General features: G+C 36.8%; 1 protein-coding gene across 1 annotated transcript in view; it reads left to right on the plus strand.

Annotated features, from left to right (window-relative positions):
• Positions 1-16202, plus strand: part of myo (growth/differentiation factor myoglianin) — a 207011-nt gene extending 190809 nt beyond the window's left edge. The window contains exon 4 of the mRNA XM_069822369.1: positions 14818-16202. Within this exon, the coding sequence (XP_069678470.1) occupies positions 14818-15201 (384 nt within the window). The 3' untranslated portion in view covers positions 15202-16202. The remainder of the gene's footprint in view (positions 1-14817) is intronic.
• The last annotated feature ends 1137 nt before the right edge of the window (positions 16203-17339 follow it).

The following is a 17339-nucleotide window of genomic DNA, read 5'->3' on the forward strand; positions in this document are numbered from 1 at the left end:
TCTGTTAATCAAGGAGAAATTTGGAGTCATTTTTACAATTAATACACTTCATCTTGCTGAAGAGCTGACTCTAAATAAAATGAAGAGTCCACTGCAAGAATGATGGATGTCACTTTCTTGTCGAAAATGAACCAAGACTGTCAATGCATAGCTTAAGACATATAGAATGTACATAGAGAGTTATATGGCATTAACACTGATAGTCATTGTCCAGTAATGATCGGAAAATCACAGTTAAGCTTTGAGCGCTAAGCATTTCAAACTTTCAATCACTTCTCCTGCAAAATGTATTCCAAATGACATCCATCATTCTTGCAGTGGACTCTTCAAATGTATTGTCCACACCTGTAACGGTCAGCGCGTCTGGCCGCGAAACCAGGTGGCCCGGGTTCGAATCCCGGTCGGGGCAAGTTACCTGGTTGGGGTTTTTTCCGGGGTATTCCCTCAACCCAAAACGAGCTAATGGTGGGTAACTTCCGGTGCTGGACCCCGGACTCATTTCACCGGCAATATCACCTTCATTTCATTCTGACGCTAAATAACCTAGATGTTGATACAGCGTCGTAAAATGACTCAATAAAATAAAAAGAAAAAAATGTATCCGCCGCTGGACTGATTACTGTATGTCGCTCAGTTGGATTAATTTATTTTTGTACGGCTTTAATTAAATGTACTGCCTTACAGAAGAGGTAATACGCATAGACTAGCTTCTTTCCTACTATCCGTCACTGGGTCTGCCGTGTTTATTTATCAGCATAAAAGAGGACGTATTCTGTCTCAGACAGCAGGCTTGGAGCGCAAGTTAACTGTTTACATTTTCCGGCTATTTCTGAGCATGAGAGTATACATACATACTGGTATGGGCATTACAGATATACAGTTATGCTTTATTATAGTGCTACCGTATTATTTCGAATACTCCGTGCACTTTTCTTCCGAAATATGCAAGTAATAAATACAGGTACGCGGGTTATTCAAGTGAAGTTGACAACATTGTCCAATTTTCCTCCTGCGCAACACCTAAGGTGGTAGCGCATGCCATTATCTTCCCGCGAGGTTATTTCAATTATATTAACATTGGTACATGGCATGTGGATTAGCAGTACATGCATCAGAAATAAGTTCAAGTGTGATAATTATCTAGTTTGTGTATCTTATAAAGAATCATCATTTTATTTTTACTAACATTTCTAATATTAACCTGGCTACACCTTTGAATTAACGGTTGAGAACAGGAAACACTGCTACCCCCTTCCACGACTGCAGTTCGATGGTACTGGCGTAAAATACAAACAAATCACTTTACTAGGTACAGAAGGGAAGAAAAGTTGTTCATCCATTTACGTAAAGTAGGAAATATCGCGATTTTGAGTTTGATTATTTTCATTTTTTCTTTAATCAAAATACAGTACTGTATTAACAATAAGTGTTTTCACTCACGAACTGAGCTATCAATTCGGACGTATTCATTATGCAGTGTATATTACACTGTCTACAGCACATTACCGTACAATATAGAGAATGAAGTTAAATTGAAAAATAATCATAATATGGATATTTAAACACAATTTTGAAAATCGTGGCCGTTCATTTCGATTGAGGCCTCAGTTCCTTTTTGCATATTATCGCACTATAGACTATTGCACCTAATTCCAATTAGCAGTTTCGTCCTTCGTACGAGTAACTCATGTTGAAATAATTCTGTACCTACTCTATAAAAAAGTACCTTACGTACTGTAAATTCAATCTTCACTTATGCCCGCTCAGCAAAGATAAAATTACTCAGACATGCTATCTACTGTCCGTTCAAGTGGTTTTATTGCAGGGTCGTAGAAAGGAGGGAAATCACGTGACAGTTAATTAATTAACGAGGTCTTTTTAAGTTATTTTAAACAGTTGTATAATATTACGTAGACGTCCAATTTCTAACAGAAATTAATGTTTTAAGAAAAGAGCTTAGACAGCCCAGCCACTAACCTTTACAGAGGGGTGAGCAGAAGCGGGTGGGAAAACCGGGATGCGACATAGGCAAACGGACGACAGTACCTGTGCGAGAATATGATTCAATATTGAAAGCTCTTTCGTCACTGGAAAACGCGAACTTACTATACTCACTAACTCAGTACTGTTTGTGTTTACTATGACAGTAAGGCGACTTTGACTGTATACGCTTGGTTCTGTGTTGAGAACAGTTGGAAATTTACTAGTAGAAGGGGTGGGAGTGAAGTACATTCAAAAACTCAGGTACAATAAAAATTAAAGTAAAAATAAAATGATGTCCCTGTATTTTCAATTCTGAAAGTGAGTAGGCCTACTATGCATACTAAAGGTATGAAATTTCGATCCTTTACTTGCAGCGAAAAACTCAAAATTACCAAAGACGTGGAGGAACATGGAAACATGACGCATGCTGTTAATATTGCAAGATATCGAGTAAACGACTGATTAAGCAAGATAACCGACATGCATGCAGTGCGTGCACATAGGATGGGTTTCAAATGAGTTCTGTTTCAGGAGAAAATTTATTTATTTTTTGTTAACTGAACTATTCATTCATTCATTCATAGTGTTCTGCCCAAGGGCAGGTCTTTCATTGCAAACCCAGCATTCTCCAGTCTTTCCTATTTTCTGCCTTCCTGTTTGTCTCCGCACATGATCCATATATCTTAATGTCATCAATCATCAGATATCTTCTTCTGCCACGACCTCTTCTCCCGTTCACCATTCCTTCCAGTGCATCCTTCAGTAGACAGTTTCTTCTCAACCAGTGACCCAGCCAATTCCTTTTCATCTTCCTGATCAGTTTCAGCATCGTTCTTTTTTCATCCATTCTTTCTAACACAGCTTCGTTTCTTACTCTGTCTATCCATTTCACACACTCCATTCTTCTCCATACCCACATTTCAAATGCTTCTATTCGCTTCTCTTCACTTCGTCGTAATGTCCATGTTTTTGCCCCATGCAATGTTACACTCCACACAAAGCACTTCACTAGTCTCTTCCTAAGTTCTTTCTCCAGAGATTCGCAGAAGATACTCCTTTCTCTATTAAAAGCTTCCTTTGCCATTGCTATTCTCTTTTTGACTTTTCAGCAGCTCATGTTACTGTTTATAGTACACCCCAAGTATCTGAAGCTGTCCACTTACTTTACTGCCTCATTTAGAATTCGCAAGTTTACCTTCTTTATTTTTCTTCCTATGACCATGGTCTTTGTCTTGTTTGCATTTATCTTCATTCCATACAGCTGCCATTTAGCTCCTGTAGCATATCGCTTAATATCATCTTCTCTGCTAACAACGTCATATCATCAGCAGATCTTACACACTTTATTCTTCTTCCTCCTACTATCACTCTCCCATGTTCTCAAATAGTCCTTCACTAAATCCTCCAAATATGTTAAACAGGGTAGGTGATAAAGGGCGTCCTTGTCGTACTCCTCTCCCTATTTCACTTCCTTCTGACATTTCTTCTCCTATCCTGACTTTGACTCGTTTCATATAAAGATTACTGGATAGCCTCCTCTCTTTCCAATCCATGTCAATTTTCTTTAGAATCTCCATCAGTTTATTCCAACCTACTCTTTCAAACGCCTTTTCTAAGTCCACAAATTCTATATATACTTCTTTATTCTTCTCTAGGTATCTTTCGCCGATTGTTCGTATTAGCTCAATTGCATCTCTCGTACCTTTTCCCTTCCTGAAGCCAAACTGCTCTTCTTCCAACTGTTCTTTCATCTCAGAATATAAACGTCGATTCAGTATTCGCAGAAGAATCTTCGCCGAGTGCGATATCAGGATTATATTGTGTTTAATTGTTTTTTATTTGTTGTGAATAGATTCGTTGAAAGTTTTATTCCGGTAATTAGAATTTCTATTATTATTATTATTATTTTTTTGCCTTTCGAAAGTGGGGTGCGAGGCTTAATCGAGGGCGCGGGGTATTCGAGAAAATATGGTATTAGGTAGAAATACGAGTATGTGTACTAAGAATAAGAATTGATGACGTAAACATAACAATTAATAATACAACAATTAAGTTCCTTAACTTCATTTTATTGTGTTCAAATTTGACTCATGAAAATGAAATATTAACTGTAAGCTATCTTACTATTGTCCGTCTGCAGTATAGGCTACTAAATAAAAAGAAACAATGCAAAATAGTAAAGGAAAATTCTGTTTCTTTTATCTTAAGGATTTGCTCTGTAACATTACTGTCACTAAGTACCTTCTATATATATATATATACTTTTTTCGCCAGCAATGAAAGAAGTCCAATCCGAACGTTTAAATAGTCCACATTTCTTTCTACTTCAAACAGAAGCACTATTTAGATCATCTGAAATTGAGGCGATAGCCGGAAAAAGGGCCCATAAGCAAAAGTCATGTTTCAAGGAAACAAAGATTGAAATATTTATTTTTATGTAATTGCGATTTGAATGCACTTTTACCAAAATAACAATTTACATACTGTTACGTTAATATTTGTCTACAAGATTTTGTTAAATAATGCATTCTGATTTTAATACTGTAGTGTTATTATAAGTATATATATTTTATTAGAGCATTTTATAGGCCCTTTTTCCAGATAAGTTTATTTTATCAAAATACTTTGAATGTGATTATATTTTAGCAGAAATTAAACATCAGCATTGAACAACGCACATTACAGAGGTTTACAAGTTCAAAATTATTTAAAATTATATATCTTACATATATGAAGAGTACAGGGGAAAAAGGGGGGATGTCCACTTTTAAACAATTCTCAGGAAACCAATTTTAAAATGTGAAACTCTATCATTCCGAATATAATACTGAGAATTTAACCAGCAGTTATTCTGTGACTAAGAACTTTCTTCCCCTGTTCTAAGTGTAGAATGAATTCACTTCATATGAAGTATATAAGGGAATGGAAATCTGAATTTTGCCTGAAAGTGGACATCCCCCCTTTTTCCCCTGTACTCTTCATATCTCATAGTTTACATCAGCTGCTTGTCTATGCGGATGACGGGAATATGTTAGGAGAAAATCCACAAACGATTAGGGAAAACACGGGAATTTTACTGGAAGCAAGTAAAGAGATAGGTTTGGAAGTAAATCCCGAAAAGACAAAGTATATGATTAAGTTATGTCTCGTGACGAGAATATTGTACGAAATGGAAATATAAAAATTGGAAATTTATCTTTTGAAGAGGTGGAGAAGTTCAACTACCTGGGAGCAACAGTAACAAATATAAATGATACTCGGGAGGAAATTAAACACAGAATAAATATGGGAAATGCCTGTTATTATTCGGTTGAGAAAATTTTATCATCCAGTCCGTTGTCGAAAAATCTGATAGTTAGAATTTATAAAACAGTTATATTACCGGTTGTTCTGTATGGTTATGAAACTTAGACTCTCACTTTGAGAGAGGAATAGAGATTAAGGGTGTCTGAGAATATGGTTCTTAGGAAAATATTTGGGGCTAAGAGGGATGAAGTTACAGGAGAATGGAGAAAGTTACACAACACAGAACTGCACGCATTGTATTTTTCACCTGACATAATTAGGAACATAAAATCCAGACGTTTGAGATGGGTAGGGCATGTAGCACGTATGGGCGAATCCATAAATGCATATAGAGTGTTAGTTGGGAGGCCGGAGGGAAAAATACCTTTAGGGAGGCCGAGACGTAGATGGAAAGGTAATATTAAAGTGGATTTGAGAGAGGTGGGATATGATGATAGAGAATGGATTAATCTTACTGAGGATAGGGACCAATGGCGGGCTTATGTGAGGGCGGCAATGAACCTCCGGGTTCCTTAAAAGCCAGTAAGTAAGTAAGTAAGTAAGTAAGTAAGTATATCTCATAGTTACGTCATAAATTGTACCGAAAACGTAAAATTCAAGAATATCTGTTGGTTACAGAATACAGATTACAGGTTATTCAGTATTAATCTAGAATGGATTCACACTCACTTCAAAGTTTATCTTGAGAGTTCAGTTTACACTTCAGTGCACATCCTGGATGGACTCACACTCACTTTGAGGATCATCTTCACTGATGTTTGCTGAGTTCCACAACTACGCAAGGGGCATGAGTTCATTCAATTAGCTACCCTGCCCTCTGTTGACGAGATATTGAAACGAAACTACGTAAGCAAGTATATTTTAAAACGAGAATCAAATAAAACATTCTCCCGAAAAAAAGGCCTATAGACCTGTAGACCCATTTTCCGGCTACCGCCTCAATTTTCGCTAAATATTTGAAGAAACATACTGGAAATGTTTATGAATTTCTCGCTTAATTCCAAGTGTAATGTAATGCGTATATTTCCTTGGAAAATACGCCAATTTGAACAGTTGACATTATTATAGCAATGTAAAAAATTACCAAAAAAAATAAATTATAATAATCATTATCTGAATATGAATACACTTGTAATTATAGGAAATCAAACTACCGGTTTCTTATTCTGAAGTTTTGGTATGATTTTCGTCGACATTCAGTGACATTTTAAGGCAATGCAGCATTTTGTTTGCTACATTTTACTTATTTTATCTGCTGTAATCGATAGTTAATTATTGCTGCACTCTTTATATTTCCATTGAGATAATCTATATAATTTGAACTGGTAATGGAAATTACGGGAAAACGGCTGAACGGATTTTAATAAATGGCCCCTCATTTTGAAGCTTGGAACCCAAAGTTTTTCGGAAAAATAGTAGTTTTCAGTGAAATGTCAATTTTCCTACATAATTATCCTATTTTACAAAATCCATCTGTCGTCAGTTTTGAGAACTAGCTAATTGCATTCAGGAGAAGCGAAGCGAGCATCAAGTCGGCCGTGTTGCATTTCAGAATAAAACAAAACACACACTACAGTAAACTACAGTAAACAATATTACACGAAGGCCATGATCTGCAAGAATGCTGACATATTTAGAGCTCAAATTAAATTGGTTATTAAAAACTTAACTTATTAAAAATAATTTATAGGTTCTATTCTGTGTTGTGTAATTTTCTGGGTACAGCTGTGTATTGGATATTAAAAACTACAAAACTTGAAGTGGTTTGATGACATTATTTACTATTAGAAATGAAATATTATTGTAGTTAATGCCGTGATGTGACTATTTTTCATTAATTATACATATTAATGCTATATTGACTATATGAAAGTGAAACGTTTTGGGGTTATATACATGTAAGTAGATGTAGAGAATAACTTAAATTAGATTTTCATTTCTATATTTTACTGAGTGGCGGCTATATAGTATATGTTACTGAAAGCTATAAAATTTACGTAAGATAATAATATTATTAAAAATAAAATATTTTTATAGTTATTAATCAAGTGGGGTTGGGACTTTTTCATATATTTAATGGCGGTGTGTGTAGATATATGCGTGGTTCTCTTCAGTATTGGCTCGAGAGAATCTTTCATTATTATGGAAGCAAATAACTTTCAGAATGTCTGGTATTCTTCATTGAAAATAAATCTGAAAAATGTTTATTTGAACGTCTAATGAACTTAGTTTGCAGCATTTGCTGCACACGCCACTAGTAAATAGTACAAAACGTATGTATCCAATTGCCATAAATGTAAAATGTGACGTAAGTCAACAAATAATAATTCGCAGTCTATGTGGTAAACAAATGTACATTTAACATGATTAATCGGTTATTCATGATCAAGCACCACGTCATCAATGCAACCTTTAGAGTATAGTGAATGGTCAGTTTTGTTCTTTGACCGTTTCACACCCGACGGTACCTACTGAAACAGAGAGGCGGAATTGTCGATGTTCATAGTCCAAAAGAAACTGTCAATGATTTTATGTTGGTTATTCGATTTACTGTATTATCAGTTTCTGTTTATCCTTATTTATTGTCAGGCACTTTTCTGCGTTTAACAGAGGAAGTACTTTTGTAAAAATAGCCATTGATCCCATTATCTCCAGTGCGCGTGTAAAGCAATTGCGTTTTCTTACATGTTGATCCTAATGATCTCATAACACTTCATTTCACTTCCGAACACAAATATAATAAATTAAATCTAGTGCAATAATTTTCTATATATAACTGATATACAAATTAAGAAGTCGCGGGTTAAGTAAACAACTTCACAAATTAACTTGGAACAGTATCATTATATTAATCAAGTGGCCAAATATTATAGTTTCATATTGCGTTATTCGTTTCATAATACAATATATTTTATGCGATTTCAGCGCCAAAGCCGTCAAATTAGCTTATGAAGTCCCTAAAGTACACCGTGGTTACAAATTATTGGACAATTTCAAAAGGCTATATTTTCATCAATATTGAACATAAATACATGATCTTACCACCATTTGAAAGAGAGAAGTTTGAAGTTTTATACTGACTAGATATACTCGATGCAGCCCCACATGTAATACGGTAGAAATCCAGGCAGTGATTCCATTTTTGCCAAAAGCTCTCAACCATGTCTTGTGTGACGTTCCTGATAGCTGTGTTAATGAGACTTCTCAATTCGGCCAGTGTCGCTGGAAGCGGAGATATGTAAACATTGTCCTTGACGAAACCCCACAGAAAGAAATCACACTGTGAAATCCGGTGGCCATGAACAGAAGATGCTGTCTGCTCCGTTGCACGACCAATCCATCGACCTGGTAGGTGTTGATTTAGGTACCTCCGGACTTCCGTATGCCAATGTGAAGGAGCTCCGTCTTGTTGGAAAATGAACCCCTGTTTCTCCTCGTCCGTGAGTTGTGGCATTAGCCAATTTTCCTAAATCAACACCTACTTTCTGTGGGGTTTCGTCGAGAACAATGTTTACTTACCTCCACTTCCAGCGACGTTGGCCGAATTGAGAAGGCGCATTCACACAGCAATCAGAAACGTCACACAAGACATGCTTGAGAGGGTTTGGCATGAATGGGATCACCGCCTGGACTTCTGTCGTATTACACGTGAGGCTCACATCGAGTGCATCTAAGGTCAGGTCGGCCAAGATAGCGTAGTCGGTATAGCGCTGGCCTTCTGTGCTTGAGATTGCGGGTTTAATCCCGATCCAGGTCGATGGCATTTAAGTGTGCTTAAATTTAAATTTTCTAAAGTCAGTATAAACTTCAAACTTCCCTGTTTCAAATGATGGTAAGATCATGCATTTATATTCAATATTAATGAAAATATAGCCTTCTGAAATCGTCCAATAATTTGTAACCATGGTGTATATATATCTTTTAGTCTCTTTCACTTATACTATAGTGAATATCATGAAGCACGCCATACGTTTTAAGAAGCGGAATTGTCCCGATTTGTAGTTTCAAGGAAAAGTACCGATTGAATTTTTCGCTTTTCTAATAAATCCTTACATTTTAAAAATTATTGGCAAATGTCACTCGACTAATCACCATTTTCGAGTAATGTATTCTAGGAAAAAAAAAAAAAAAGCTTTACCGAAAATTTAATTCTGATTTCATTTGATTCAGTGGATTCTGTCTTGCGACTGATTCATCCCTATGATCAATTCATTCCATGCAAGTCTATTCTGGGCGGTTTTTTCAGCCTCTTCATAGTTCTTCAAATGTACATAGGGGAGAGTCGGGTAGTATCGGACATCGGGTAATATCGGACAATGAGTTTCTTTCATCTACCACACGATGATAGTACCTGATTGACATGGTTACGTTTCTGTGATGTCGCATAGAGAAACGTAACCATGTCATTCAGGTACTACCATATGGTGGTAGATGAAAAAAACGCACTGTCCGATACTATCCGACTCTCCCCTACATCCTTAAGGAATGTTTTCATGACCGTACTTCTTGGTCAGTTTCGATTTAGAGACTGTTAAAAGTGACATAATTCTATTTCCTGACGCTAGAGTATTTTTATGATTGAACGATTTCACTGTGCATAGTGCAGAAACTCAAGAAATCTCACACCTCAAGGAAGAATATACATTCTTCCTCGGGAATCGAATCTGGATCAGCTGAATTTTTAATTGCAAACCCTAGATCATGATTCACAGCAAAGTGTCTCACTTATTACTCAAAATAAACATCGTATCGATGTCTCAATAACTGTTTAAAGCTTCACTGATTGAGAGTTGAAGTTCGACAGACATTACAAAAACATATCGGATATTGTCACCAGTATATCATTTGTCAGCTACATCCGCATGTTACATAACACGTCTCTTCTTAAGTCTCTACTGTGCGTTGACTAATCTGTTTTGATGTCTCGTGTACCTTTTACTATGTAGAGCTAATAATTATTAGAAATTGCGTATACCTATTTGAAGAAATATAATATATGAAACTATATAAATACAAACAAAATATAAAGAAAATGAACTGCGAAACTATATTTTATAAATTCACTTAATCAGAGATTCAACGTCATTGAACCACCGCATCGGCGCGGCGTAACTCAGTCGGCTGACGTTTGCCTGCTTATCCTGAGCTGCACTAGGGCGTCGGTTCGATTCCTGCTTGGGTTTTAGCCCAGGTTTTCCCAAACGTAATGTCGAGTAATCTATGAAGAACCTACGACCTTATGTCACCGAATGCCTCTTCGCTATCACCAATTCCATCGACGCTACGTAACATACAGTTTATCCCTGCGGTAGCTAAGTGGACAGACCTTCAGCCTGTCACGCAGGCGGTCCGGCTTCGATTCCCTGTCAGGCCTGGGATTTTTTATTGACTATTAGGCCTACACTTTTACTACGTCATACTGCTTTTGACCAATAAAACGGTACGAAAGGACATCTTTCAACCAATAATGGCTGCTTATCGCACAATTTTATCGCGTCCCTAGAATTTGTTTAATTTTATCGCGTCCCTAGCATTTGTTTATTTTTATCACTACCCTAGCATTTGTTTCTTTGTTTTCCAACATTTCAAACTACATTGGTCTGGACGTCAAAAAAAAAAAAAACAAAAAAACAAAATTACAAACCACTCCAGTCGATACACAGCACTTTCAAATATGACTCGCATTGGCATTCAAGAACAATAATTAATAAAGATCACTGGTCATAGCTAAGCATCTTCCCTGAAGTCCTATTTACAAATAAATGAAGAGCACATTCGGAAATCCTGAATAAGTTGAGGAATACAACATGTACATCAACGAGTTCCACTTCTTTTACACACACACGTCTAATATAACATCAACTGAACCACCAACCACTAAAACAATCAAATTTGAAAATTGTACTTTCAATAATTGCTCCTTTTAAAATTATTAATGTTTATTTTTTATTTCAACATCGTTAATTAAAACTTTTCTTGTTTATTTAATCATCCCTAATTAAAACTTTTGTAACAGTTGTTTATAATAGGCTATGTTATAGCTTCTGCTATATGATATTATGAATAGTCACGTATCAGAGATTGTTTAATACTAAGATTTATTGAAAATCATCTGTCAAGTGACATTGATTACTGGGATCCGGATAATTGAAGTGAAATGCAACTTTTTAATAAAAATGAAACTGATTCAACAAAGCCTTCTTGACTAGTAACCTAGATCATATATATTACCTCGTTACTTCTAATCTTCATATACTTTCTTCTAATCGTGTAATAGTCAATTAAATCCCACTCGAGTTTTCATTATCTCTAGATAAATCAAAACCTCTAGTAAGATTACTGTTGAAAAAATCATATGACACTTATGGCGCTCAAGGTCGCAGTTGGGGTTTTTCTCGGAGTTCTCCCGTTTCTCCATATTAAATATTTACATCATTCCGTTAATCTCTCCAATCGGTCATCATTCCAAAGCATTTCCCGGAGGGGGCTGGCCCAGTGACGAGTGGGGTTGTCTGCTCAAAACCTGGTTACGCAGCGAACCCAGTGTGGGTTTGGGAATGCGCAGAGCTTGAGGGTCAGATGCCACTGTTTGAATGTAGAGCCTTCTCTTACAAATTCAATTCAATTCATACCTATTAGAACTGCCCTTAACGTATACTGACCGAAGTACTTACTCAGGATGGAAGGGTAGAAAGAGTTCTTTACTTTTCATTTTTCTTGAGTATACGAAACGTTCTTTACTTTTTAACTTTGCTCTAGAGTATGCCATTAGGAAAGTCCAGGATAACAGAGAGGGTTTGGAATTGAACGGGTTACATCAGCTGCTTGTCTATGCGGATGACGTGAATATGTTAGGAGAAAATCCACAAACGATTAGGGAAAATACGGGAATTTTACTTGAAGCAAGTAAAGAGATAGGTTTGGAAGTAAATCCCGAAAAGACAAAGTATATGATTATGTCTCGTGACGAAAATATTATACGAAGAGGTGGAAAAATTCAAATATCTTGGAGCAACAGTAACAAATATAAATTATACTCGGGAGGAAATTAAACGCAGCATAAATATGGGAAATGCCTGTTATTATTTGGTTGAACGAGCAAATGCTGGGTAACTTTCGGTGCTGGACCCCGGACTCATTTCACCGGCATTATCACCTTCATATCATTCAGACGCTAAATAACCTAGATGTTGATAAAGCGTCGTAAAATAACCCAATTAAAAAAATTATTCGGTTGAGAATCTTTTGTCATCTAGTCTGCTCTCAAAAAATCTGAAAGTTAGAATTTATAAAACAGTTATATTACCGGTTGTTCTGTATGGTTCTGAAACTTGGACTCTCACTTTGAGAGAAGAACATAGGTTAAGGGTGTTTGAGAATAAGATACTTCGGAAAATATTTGGGGCTAAAAGGGATGAAGTTACAGGAGAATGGAGAAAGTTACACAACACAGAACTGCACGCATTGTATTCGTCACCTGACATAATTAGAAACATTAAATCCAGACGTTTGATATGGGCAGGGCATGTAGCACGTATGGGCGAATCCAGAAATGCATATAGAGTTTTAGTTGGGAGACCGGAGGGAAAAAGACCTTTAGGGAGGCCGAGACGTAGATGGGAGGATAATATTAAAATGGATTTGAGGAAGGTGGGATATGATGATAGAGACTGGATTAATCTTGCACAGGATAGAGACCGATGGAGGGCTTATGTGAGGGCGGTAATGAACCTTCGGGTTCCTTAAAAGCCATTTGTAAGTAAGTAAGTACGAGATACACTATTAGATTCACAAAGTAGTTGTTCGTCTGATGATAGTGATAAATACTGTATCATATTTCTGGTTTGCTCCAGTAATGTCTTGTAACGTAGAACGAACATTTTCAGAGTACGAATATTGTTTTTTTTTACCTAACATTTGCTTTATAGTTGGAAAAAGCCTAATCAGATAATAGGTCCAAGTCGGATTCAAATCCACGCCAGAGTATGGTCTCGGATTATGGTACCAGCTCGTTACAGCTGAGTTACGCTGGTTGGATACTGAAGCGTCTAATGTATATTTAAGTGCCTAGACCAGTGATGTGAAAGCAAGCGCATCTTTCTGACCTTGAGGTCGAGCGCGGGCATCAAGCGCTAAGTATGGAAAGAGGAGGGGTTGTGTATATGAGTAAGCAGCCTGTTTGGATTAAGAAAACAGTGGTGCACAAACTTCAGACGGAACGTGAAATTTTATTTCGTTATTTTTATATGGCTTCTTTCTGTTTGATATTATCTATATTGTCTGTAAAACAAAGGTACCAACACCAATTTCTTAATATTGCAGTTGTATTTTTAAATGTTAATAACATAATAAAGAGTTAAGAAGAAATATTGACATAAACTCCATAGAAGTACAACTATACTGTACTAAATGGATGAAACACATTATTCATAAAGAAAGTGTTATCCCAAAAAAAGGGATTGAGTATGACATGATAAGTTGGAATTCGCATTGATGGTACCTTTAGGCTTATAAGAGTAATCAATAAACTAATGAAAACAATATTATAGTACAAAACAAAGTTACCTAGGTGCTGTACAGTATATGTTTTAATTGTAACTAATATTCCGTAACAAAACTCTCATCGCATTATGCTTTTTAAGGTGATATTCGTGAGCAACTTCCTATCATCAGAATATTAAATTATTTTCTCGAAATGTGCTGAAGCTATACAACACATAAGCACATACCTTTTCCTTATGATGTAACAGTAGTTGCTTTGTTAATTCATTTCCTTACAAACAATTTCCATGCGAATATTTTCAAAATTTTCAATACCGGTACACTATCTTCAGTAATACGTATTTACGGTATATTAGATTTATGAAACCATTCTGTAAGGCTACTAAATAAATAGGCATATATCTGAAAATTTCACTTTTCTATAAAGGAAGTTGAGAAAATATTTTTTTAACAAAAAAATCATACTTGTAAAAAACGAAAAATACAATTAAATTTACATTCTTATAATTTATTTTATTTTATTTTATTTATTATTTTGCTAATAATTATAACATATAATATATACAGAAAAAAACTTTAGCTCGCCCCTGAAAGAGGAGAACTCGTGCTCAGGGGCGGATTCCTGAATTGAAATTAATAATTATACAATACAATTTGTCTTATGTCAACTATGCAATTATAGTATATAAATTTAAATTTACAATTTTTCGCACTCATACTTCTCAGACAAATCTAAAAATTAACATGGATACAGTTTTAATAATTTCTCTTCCCTTTATCTATTGAATCAGTGCTGGCCATCCCTCAATATAGCTGGACCAAGCGGCATATACTACCTCTTTCGTCTGTCTCTTTCCATTCCGCTGTAAAGCGCTCAGGCTCTCCTGAGCTCTAAAGCGCGCGCTTGCTCCTATAGGCATCAATTGACATGACTGGCCTAGACAATTAATTAATAAATGAATTGCTTTCGAATTATGATAAAGCACGGCACAGTGTGTTATATATAGTGTGTTGTTGTCTGCGCAGGTCCCGTTCATAGAACTGTACACGGCGGACGGGCGGAAGCACCGGACGAAGCGCACCATCGGCCTCAACTGCGACGAAACGTCGGAGGAGACGCGATGCTGTCGCTACCCGCTGACCGTGGACTTCGAGGAGTTCGGCTGGGACTGGATCATCGCGCCCAAGAAGTACGAGGCCAACTACTGCTCGGGGGAGTGCCCGTACGTGTTCCTGCAGAAGTACCCGCACACGCACATCGTGGCCCTGGCCAACCCGTCCGGCACCGCCGGGCCCTGCTGCGCCCCGCGCAAGATGTCGCCCATCTCCATGCTGTACTTCGACAACGAGTACAACATCATCTACGGCCTGCTGCCCGGCATGGTGGTGGACCGCTGCGGCTGTTCCTAGAGAAGGAGATGTGCCGCGAGCCGGTGCCTGTGCCAAATCCAAAATTTGTACAAAACGTCACCACGACGCGGGGGTGGTGCCCGGGCACGTCACCACAACGCAGTTTGTCCGTCCACACAGTACTTGCGGCGAGGAGCCAATCTTTCTAATTGATATACGTAATTTATGTCTTCTGCGGACAGAGTCTGTCGTGGGGGCACATCGTCTCCTTCAAGATGGACCTCGACTCGGGGTGCGACGGGCCACACGTGTGCCTTTACGATTACACAATTTATTGTTCGACATGTTGGTAAACCATTTAAAGCAGATGCAAAGAAAAATATGGAAAGAGGCATTATCGTTAATGCCGTGTATTGTGATATTATTTTAGTAAACAAACTTTGATTCTGATTTGTAATTTAAAACAAAATGTGTATATCTGCGGCGGCGAAGTGTGAGGGGGCCGAACAACATTTTCCTTTATCCTGCTTTAATGTATCTGTGATCTGCAATACTTCAAATTCGGTCTTTCTATGCTGCACATCACTGGGTAAGCCCCTCTGTTCCGTCCACTGCGAGCCCTTCAAAGCGAGGCAGCCTTTGCGACGTTTTCTTTCTGCTGCTGTCTTATTTCTGTGATGTAGGTAATTCCACGCTAAACGCTGTGCAAAGTGTCTGTGCACGTGAACTATGAAACGTACCAAAGCTTCTAGGATTTGAGTTGATACGTATTTGCGGGCCGATCGCCTTCATCGCAAACTGCTCAGTTCTACACCCGCTTGGTGCCTGTCATGTGACTCAACTTGTATGTTTCACTGTGGGATTTAAGACTGATATTTACAACGTAAATATTCTCCTACCACAAAATATAGGCCTAGTAAATTTGTTGTAATTAAAATCATTTACCTTTTTCCTAGATTCATCAACTTAAAGTTTTATTATTAGTAACTTACCCGTTTGCTTTCTTTTTTGAAATTAATTTTTATTGATTTTCACTCTCGTAAGAACGTTTAAATTGTGAATTACTGGAGTTTCCAAAACTTCAGTCTTATTCATTTTACTAACTTTGCACATATAATATTGATAATTTTAATGAATGTCTCACTCAAACATTAATTTAAAAATATTAATCAACTGAAACGCATACATTGATGAGAATGACTTTACGTAAGAGTAGCCTATTTTATGTCTTGATGGATAAGGAGAGAAAATGACTGCAATTAGATGTATGTTTGTTAAACCTATTCTGGAATAGAGATCCCACGTACTACAATTCTTCACACTTCACGTAAACACTTGGAATACCATTGTCTCAAAGATAGGCTAGTTTTAGAAACGAACGCAGCCATTTCGATCAGTTCGCACTGTCGTAAGACAGGCACCGAGCAACAGTTTTTAACGACTTGGCTGCTTTTAAGGGCTCGAGTTCATTTGTAGTGCCACCCAGTGGAGCACTAAAGAACTAATCACGGTTTGTGTTCTCATTAGCTATGTATAGGGAATGACGTCATCTCCTCTCCTCTCTACGATGGCGCCAATTTCCAAGATAATTTTAAGTGTTAAGAATACTTAATAATGTATTAGTTTCCTGTGGCTGAATAAGATCTCCTTGGTGTCGGGGTGCAGCGCAACGCTACTTTAAGATAATAGTGATAATAAAACGATCTAACTTGTTCCTTTTAAATATATGATAATATGGGAGAAATAAAGTCAAACCCAGGACCGCTCTCGCGCAGGGACTACACAGTACCACCAAGCGACTCGAGACAAATTCCCACAAGTGGTTTTATTTATTTTTATGCCAGTCTGTAAGATGATTTGGTGAAAGTGAAATCAGTATTTTTACTTGGGTTGGGACCTTCTGTGAGGTACATTACAAGGCTTTACTCGTTGGTTCATAAAATAATTTCACACAAACTCCTATCATGCATTTTTGAATGATTATATAGCCTACTCACTGTTACGAGAAATTTTAACACAATGATAAATTTTATCTTTCTTTGTTTATATTATTGAAATTTTAATATTGTAAAAAAAGTAAGAATATAATCTACGCTTTATTCCAGAAAAAAATTGTGAATAGTTAAGAATACCTGATGTTAAGTATTTTAAAATGAAGACCATTAGAATTTTTAACCCCTCTAAATTTAATTATAAAT

The sequence above is a fragment of the Periplaneta americana genome, chromosome 3 (genome assembly GCF_040183065.1).
Source record: "Periplaneta americana isolate PAMFEO1 chromosome 3, P.americana_PAMFEO1_priV1, whole genome shotgun sequence".
Lineage (NCBI taxonomy): Eukaryota > Metazoa > Arthropoda > Insecta > Blattodea > Blattidae > Periplaneta > Periplaneta americana.